Here is an 8,206-nt window from a genome sequence, read left to right on the forward strand (position 1 = left end):
TCCACCAGAGAGATGTCTCCGTCCTCTGTATCCCCAGGACTGTCCAGAGGAGAATCACAACATCCCGGAGAGTCATCAGGTAGACGGTGCTGAGCCCTGTACCGGATCTGTAAATGGGGGGACATTTCTGATCGAGGTCATGGATGTCACAGATTTTGGTGGTTTCTTGTATTGTGCTGATTGTTACATCTGATATATCAGGAGGAAGATCCGACTAAGAATAAAGTGAAGGATGAGACAGAAGAAGAAGCGATGACGAGGGGGGATCAGCCGTGTGTGAGTGACGGGAAGGAGGAGATTCCGGTAGATGTTTTCACAGGTATGTAATAATGACCGGCGTGTGATGATGATGATGACCGACGTGTGATGATGATGATGATGATGATGATGATGATGATGATGATGACCGGCGTGTGATATCGTGTGGAGTCTCTGGTGCAGTGAAGCTTTATCCGCTGTCCACATCACAGCAGAAGCTTCCGATGATGGCGCGGCTCCTCCTGTAGAGTTCGGCTGTGGTCCGATGAATACCGGGGCCGCCTTCACACCTCTTCTTAATGATTTAGGAAGCACATATTAGTTTTCCTTTACCTTCTATAATATTCCTTCCATCCTTTACGTCCATATTTTTCTTCCACAAGTCCGTGCTGCCATATAAATGACTGAGCTTGTGCTCCAGGTTATGAATCTCCCCGTCCTATGGATCTCGGTGATGTAGCAGCCTCTGCCTGGTGCTGACGAGTGACGACACATGTCACATGTAGAGTCGTCCTACCTGTCGCCTCTGTTTGCCTCCCACTGCCTCCTACACTGAGGCCGGCGTTCTGGTCCCTCCTCATCCAGGCCGGCCGCCCGGTGGCATGAAGACCCCTATGGTAAGTCAGTAAGTGCCGTGCTATGGAGGTGTGGGTCAGACATACTGCTGTCGTCCCTCTGCCACTATGGAGGCCATCTTGGATGTAGGAGGACCAGAACACCGGTCTCAGTCGGAGGCAAGCGGAGGCAACCAGGTAGGTGACAGTATATGACCGATGTTTAGTCCTCTGTGCCGGGTGGAGAATTGCTTCATCATAAAAGGGATTAGGAGCTCGTATCTACAAACAGCTGCGATGGCCGCATCTAGAGGTGTCGTTATCTGACAGTCATGTTGGGTTTTGAGACCTGGTCCAATCAACGTATAAACATGGAGACTAGATACTGCCCAGAGGGGGCGCCCTTCACCATGCACGGATTATATCCCCTGTCAGCGTCTCATTTATGGTGAATCTTGTAATATGGAGAGATTCACTATATGGAGAATAGTATTGGGTCACACGCATTAATCACTGCATTCTGGCTTCTCCTTCAGGCCCTGTTGTCCCCCCGGTGTATAACATCCAGCCCTGTCCCACCCCCCAGTATATAACATGTGGCTCCTCGGTATGTATTGGTTACAATTTCAACTGTTGGGTATATAGATCCTGGGGGGCATACTCAGGGGGTGATATGTGCAGGAGAGGCCAGATGTTATACAGGGGTTATATTCACAATAACCAGGGTGTACTTTATTATAAGAGCACATTGTGATTTTGGGGACGTCCCTTTAGAAGAATCTTCACTCTCGGTCTCTCCAGACAAACAAGATGTCGTCTAGGAATCGTCCCACCATCTGAGCCTCTAACGTGAATAAATATTTCTCTTTCCAACAGTAAAATACATAAATTACCAAAAGAAGGTAAGAAGACGTCCTCATCCAGGTTCCGAAAGATTTAATTTTTTTTTTTTTACCAATAAATTGGATGAAATTCTTTTTCCAACAAGAATTGTTACCAAAGAAAGAAACTGCTGCTCAGATTCCCGGCCGTTCCTCCGACATTTATGAATGACATGATAACCGGGTGTCACCGTTCTCCATACATGTGTCCCCACACTTCTGACACTCAGCACTGATTGGACAATGTAGGGGAACAATGGTAACGCCCAGTTGTCAGTATTTTCTTACATTTATAGGGTGAATAGCAGAAGAACTGCACAGCTTAGTGACCAATAACATTATGACTCCGGAAATGAGAGGACGAGAAAGTAAAAAAATCAATAAAATAATGGATCTGTAAGGCCGATAATGGGGGAAATGATTTACAGATAAAATGACCAAACAACTTACAATCCTAGAATGTTCTGGTTGGAGGGGACCACCTCCAGGGTCCCCGTATCCAGCCCCCTGCTCAATGCAGGACTCACCATCTCAGACAGATGTCTGTCCGGCCTCTGTTGGATTGTTTCTTCCATTCTTGATGGTTTATTTCTCATTACTGACCTCGCTGTATGAGGAGCTTTTTTGTGGGGGATGAGTTGTTTTTCTCATCTTGTTACTTTATCATCTTTATTCTGCTGTTATTTTTTAGAATTTTTCTCTCATGAGCTGCACAAGTTGAGTGATAAAACGACCGTCCACCCTGAGACTGAGAAGCGACTATACGGTTATCATATATAGACTCCCTTCCTTGTGTCCTCCATCTGCCTCCTGTAACGGTGAACCGATGGAGGAAACCTGGCAGTTCCTAATTATAAGGCTCTTACACACAGTCTCCATACAGCCGGTCCCAGAGGTTTCCCGGCTTCCATCTTTTCACCACTGTACAGTGATCTGGACTTACAGCACAGACACCGGGGCTGCTCCACATAGTAGTGCTGGCTGGTAGAGCGAGCTGGCAGAAGAAGGTCGACATGTCAGATCTGACCCAAAGATGGCAGGTACTAGACAATCAAGAAGCGGGACGAGGTCAGAATCAGGAAGCCGAGTAAGGCTGAGCTCACACGATGCGTTTTTAATGCGTTTCCGCGGCGTTTTTGCAGTTGCGTAAATGCCGCGGAAATGCATTAAAAACGCATGGTAGAAGGGCAGCAATGTTCCCCAATTGAAATCCGCATGAGCTGTGCCCATGATGCGGATTTTTCCGCAACGTAAACGCTGCGCTCAAAAATCCGCAGCATGTCAATTAATTTTGCGTCAACGCGGCGTTTTTGCCGCCATTGACTTGCATTAGAACGCGCCAATTCCGCAAGACTGCATCTGTACTTGCGTAATTGGTGCGTTCTAATGTGCGGATGGTACCCGGGTGTGGAGGAGAGGAGAGTCTCATCCGCACACAGGTACCATTAAAAAAGCTGTAAAACAAGAATAAAATAAAAAATAAATGTATACTTACCTTCTGTCGGCCCGCGCACCGCTCTTGCTTGGTTCCCGGCACTTTGCAGTGAAGGACCTGCGCTGACGTCAGAGTCATGTGACGGGTCACGTGACGCTGATGTCGGCAGGTCTTTCAATTCAAAGTTGCCGGCGAGGGAGAACGGATTGAGCGGGACACCGGGGGCCATCGGAGGGTAAAGTATACATTATTTTTTATTTTTACCACTCTCTCGAGTCACACTATATAAATCCATGCTGTTTGCATGGATTTATATAGTGTGACCTAGTTGTCACAAGCAATTTCCAGGTGATGCTAAAATCGCCTGGAAAGCGCTTGTCAATCCACATGCAGAAATGCATGTGGAAACGCATGTGAATTCGCATGTATTCTGCAGGAAAAACGCATGCACAATCTGCATGCGTTTTTTCTGCCAGGGAGATGCAGAAATGATGCAGAAATTTTCTGCTTCATTTCTGCATCGTGTGCACATACCCTAAGAATGGTCCTGTAGATGAAGGCCAAAGTCATCCCGGGGTATTATGGAAGCCAGACAAGGTTACCAAAGACAAACAGGAGCAATGAAAGCAGGTGCAGAATACATCTGTAACTGGTGACGCCCCGCAGACTGCTGGGAGATTAATAGGATGTGGCGCTGCCCCAGAGGTCACAGCACAGGAAAGGCAGGGGAGGGTGGGGTAGACGTATTACTGCCCTCCCCATACCACTGCACTGGCCGTCCTGGAAGCCGGGGGAAGAGACCACCGATCTGAGGGGGCAGCGGAGGGCAGAGGACCCCATAGGGGACTGTACAGGGAAATGTGTAGTGTTCAGTCCCGGGGTGGAGGGTCGCTGTAACTGCGGTAATACAACTGATCCAAGCTAATAACAATATATTTATTTCATTTTCTTTTAGGACTTTTCTACAATAAATACTTTGTTTCTTTTCAGACATTTTTGTGTTACCAAATCCTGGCCGCCATAAACCATAAGCGATGTATTGTTACATGGTGACAGTATTCCTCATTGTTCCCATATAATATACACAACGTCCTGATCAGTCTTTATTACACAAGAATAAGAGGACACTTTTCTACACTGAGGGCATGATGGGAAGCTTGAGAGAGTGAAATGGCACTGGTGGTACATTAAGGGGGTAAATCCTGATGACAGGTTCCCTTTAAGAACTGTCTATTTTCTGTCTAATCTCTGCCACCCCTGACTTGTGCCAATGTCACCAGTTTATAAGTGTCATTCACTTTACCCGCCATTGTGTTAATGTGATGGCATGTAGTTGTCCTCCTTATTACCGGTACTTTCACTGACGAGGGTCTTCATTATTAGATGTGATTTTTTTTTTCTATCTTTCATCCTTATAGGAAATCCTTGTGGGAATAACGGTTTATCACTAAATTGTAAAAAAGAAGATATCTGGGAGCACTCTAATGGAGAAAACCCCATCACCCTTCCTGCTCCTCCTGGACTTCACAGCACTTCACCTTCTTATAATCGTCCTAATCATGAGGAATCATCACCTGAGCAATCTCACATTATTACCAAAAGTCCAGGGGGCAAAGTGGATTCAAGATTTCAGTGTGACAAGCAACTTACTAAAAGCTCAGCTCAGACACAAAGAAAACACAAAGGAGAAAAGCCATACTCCTGTTCAGAATGTGGGAAATGCTTTACAAATAAAACAAAATTTGTTATACATGAGAGAATTCACACAGGAGAGAAGCCATATTCATGTTCAGAATGTGGGAAATGCTTTACAGATAAAGGGAATCTTATTACACATCAGAGAATTCACACAGGAGAGAAGCTGTATTCATGTTCAGAATGTGGGAAATGCTTTACATGTAAATCAAGATTTATTACACATCAGAGAATTCACACAGGAGAAAAACCATTTTCATGTTCAGTATGTGGGAAATGCTTTACAGATAAAGGGACTCTTATTAGACATCAGAAAACTCACACAGGAGAGAAGCCGTATTCCTGTTCAGAATGTGGGAAATGCTTTACATATAAATCAAATTGTGTTAAACATGAGAGAATTCACACAAGAGAAAAGACATTTTCATGTTCGGAATGTGGGAAGACCTTCACAAGTAAATTAAGTCTTGTGATGCACAAGAGAATTCACACTGGGGAGAAGCTGTATTCATGTTCAGAATGTGGGAAATGCTTTACAGATAAATCAAGATTTATTATACATCAGAGAATTCACACAGGAGAAAAACCATTTTCATGTTCAGTATGTGGGAAATGCTTTAATGATAAAAGGACTCTTATTAGACATCAGAAAACTCACACAGGAGAGAAGCCATATTCCTGTTCAGAATGTGGGAAATGCTTTACAGAGAAATCAAAATGTGTTAGACATGAGAGAATTCACACAGGAGAAAAGACATTTTCATGTTCAGTATGTGGGAAATACTTTATTGATAAAAAGACTCTTATTAGACATCAGAAAACTCACACAGGAGAGAAGCCATATTCATGTTCAGAATGTGGAAAATGCTTTACAGATAAAATGAATCTTATTAAACATCAGAAAATTCATACAGGAGAAAAGCCATTTTCATGTTTGGAATGTGGGAAGGCCTTCACAGGTAAATTAAGTCTTGTGATGCACGAGAGAAGTCACACTGGGGAGAAGCCGTATTCATGTTCACTATGTGGGAAATCTTTTGTAAATAAATCGTATCTTGTTAGACATGAGGGAAGTCATACAGGAAAGAAACTGTAATCATGTACACTGTGTGTTTTAAAATTTTTAATAAAATTGCTCAGAATAATGAGTACACCCCCTTTGATAAGTAAGATTGTCATTAATATCTCACTGAATACCAGAACAATTTCTAAAATTGTCCTTTCCCCATGACCAGCGCCATACGAGAGAGGGAATTCACCCAATAAGGACAGGAAGCGTACTGAATAAGAGGGCTGCACCTCTACCCCGCATCATTTTGGTTTCCTGTCCATGAGGGAACCTGAAGCTGAAGAGTCAGGAGAGGAAAGTTAAAGGAGAAACTTACCCAGGCCTTGCCTGGAAGAAAGGCTCCTTGTCTATATTGCCGGTGTCGGGTCCTGGAAGCGCCACCGCTGGTCACTTGAGGGCTCATGTAGATGCGAGCGCCGAAGTCCTTTTGGATGCTTGCTTACTCCAACAATGTCCCAGGCTTGCGCATGTGCAGGACGCCCTGGGATTGGTGCGTCCTGATGACGAGCATGCCGGAGACTTCTGACCTGAAGTGTTGGATTTAACTTCTAGGTGGTCTGAAGAAGGCATGCACAAGGGTGTGCGGGAGTTGCTGTGGCTGGTCCCTCTTTTAAAATCACGCCTGACTGCCAAAAGAGTGGGTTTTCTCTGGCTCTCCTTCCCCACGTGATATGGAGGAACGGCAGTGCCAGGATCAGAGTTCACGCAGCAATGGCAGTCTCATGAGTTGCAGAAGTGACAGTACCACCAACCACGAATAATGGTGTGATTTTATCCAGCCTCTGAATCTGGTACCCTTATTAAACTCCAGAATGCTGACTGATCTTTGAGAAATTTCACCATGGTAATTAAGACCCTTTTTCTTGTCTCTAATTACTAGGAACGGCTTAAGAAATGTGGCACAAAAGAATAAGGAGTGAACCCTTTGTAGGGATAAGTTACCTGACTTGTGGCAGAAAAGACTGTGCAGATTGTATACAGAAAACCGCATGTGAAGAATCCACTAACTTCATGGATTTGAGATCCGTGATCAGGGCACAAGTTAAGAATTCCCTTGAGACCCTTATTCATAAAAAAAGGAATAGAAAGGGAAGGAAGGGGTCCAAAAAATTATCACCTGATTTAGATGAATCTATAAAGTCGGAAGGTGAATGTGGATTGGATTCTTGTTCCTTTTCATTCTTTAATGGTGATACAGGGGGTAGGCCATGCTTTCCTATAAAAGTCGCAGATAGGTTGATTAAGGCTGTGAGAGCTACCATGGGCATCTCGGATGCTAAGACCCCCAAATCCATACAAGAGTTCATGTTTTGTGGATTAGAGCAAAAAAAAAAGAGGCGCATATTTCTAATTAATGAAAAGATTCAGGCTCTCATTAAGAGAGAAAAACGAAGAGAAAGGTTTCACTACCATCATCTTCTAAGAGAAGATGCCAAAACAAGACTCGTGGAATAAGATCCCAAAGCTAGACGTAGCAGTGGCCAATTCATCCAGAAAATCTACCTTGCCTTTTGAGGATGTGGGTATTCTGAAAGACCATCTGGATAGAAAGGCAGATGGTTACTTAAGACACACCTGGGAGTCCTCGGTGGGTGCCCTGAAGCCAGCGGTCTCTGCGACCTGTACAGCCAGATCTATGATTATCTGGTTGCAACAACTAGAAGGTCAACCGAAGGATGATGTCCCAAAGGAAAAGATCCTGGCTGATGCAGGGAGCAGCAGCTTTTATTGCAGATGCCTCAGCAGACTCAGTGATTCTGGCAGCCAGGTTAGCGGGCCTCTTTATGGCCACTCGTAGGGCGCTATGGGTAAAAAGTTGGCCTGGGGATGTCCAGTCAAAGACCAAACTGTGTTCAATCCCATGTGATGGGGGCTTTCTTTTTGGTCAAGTTCTGGATGACATCTTGGACAAAGCTGGAGATAAAAAGAAAGGATTCCCCAGTTTGTCTATCCCAGAATACAGGAGTACCTTTTGGAATAGAAGATACAGCCGGAAAAGACCTCCTAGGGATCAGGGAAAATAGGAAGTCAGAACTAAAAAAAAGGTTTCATGTTTGGGGGGCCGCCTTCAGGGGGAAGGAAGTCTTCCCAGTGATGTCATTCCCCCGGAAGGAGGAATGCTTTCCCTCTTCCTCCATGCGTACGAATAAAAATCATCCCATGTCTGGATTCTAGGGATAGTGGAAGCAGACCTAAAATTGGAATTCCAGACTATCCTTCCACCCCTGCGAACCTTCATGGTGACACCTCTCCGAAGGTCTTCCAAGCAATAGTTAGTCCTGGAGGGAAGAGTTTTTGGTCCTCTTGGAGGTAC

At 44.7% G+C, this 8,206-nt stretch overlaps 1 protein-coding gene across 1 annotated transcript; it reads left to right on the forward strand.

Annotated features, from left to right (window-relative positions):
- Nucleotides 1-206: 206 nt before the first annotated feature.
- Nucleotides 207-5,974, forward strand: LOC141201540 (uncharacterized). Its single transcript, XM_073663542.1, has 2 exons — nucleotides 207-319; nucleotides 4,547-5,974. The coding sequence occupies exons 1-2, from the start codon at nucleotides 253-255 to the stop codon at nucleotides 5,917-5,919; spliced, it is 1,440 nt and encodes a 479-aa protein (XP_073519643.1). The 5' UTR covers nucleotides 207-252; the 3' UTR covers nucleotides 5,920-5,974.
- The last annotated feature ends 2,232 nt before the right edge of the window (nucleotides 5,975-8,206 follow it).

This window comes from Phyllobates terribilis, unplaced genomic scaffold (assembly GCF_046119375.1).
Source record: "Phyllobates terribilis strain yellow unplaced genomic scaffold, ASM4611937v1 Scaffold_117__1_contigs__length_5270597, whole genome shotgun sequence".
Lineage (NCBI taxonomy): Eukaryota > Metazoa > Chordata > Amphibia > Anura > Dendrobatidae > Phyllobates > Phyllobates terribilis.

Excerpts from the sequence above, each read along its gene's own strand:
- LOC141201540 (XM_073663542.1), top strand. The coding sequence starts at position 253 with ATGACGAGGGGGGATCAGCCGTGTGTGAGTGACGGGAAGGAGGAGATT. Across the intron at positions 320-4,546 it reads TCCGGTAGATGTTTTCACAG|GAAATCCTTGTGGGAATAAC; the intron begins GTATGTAATAAT and ends TCATCCTTATAG.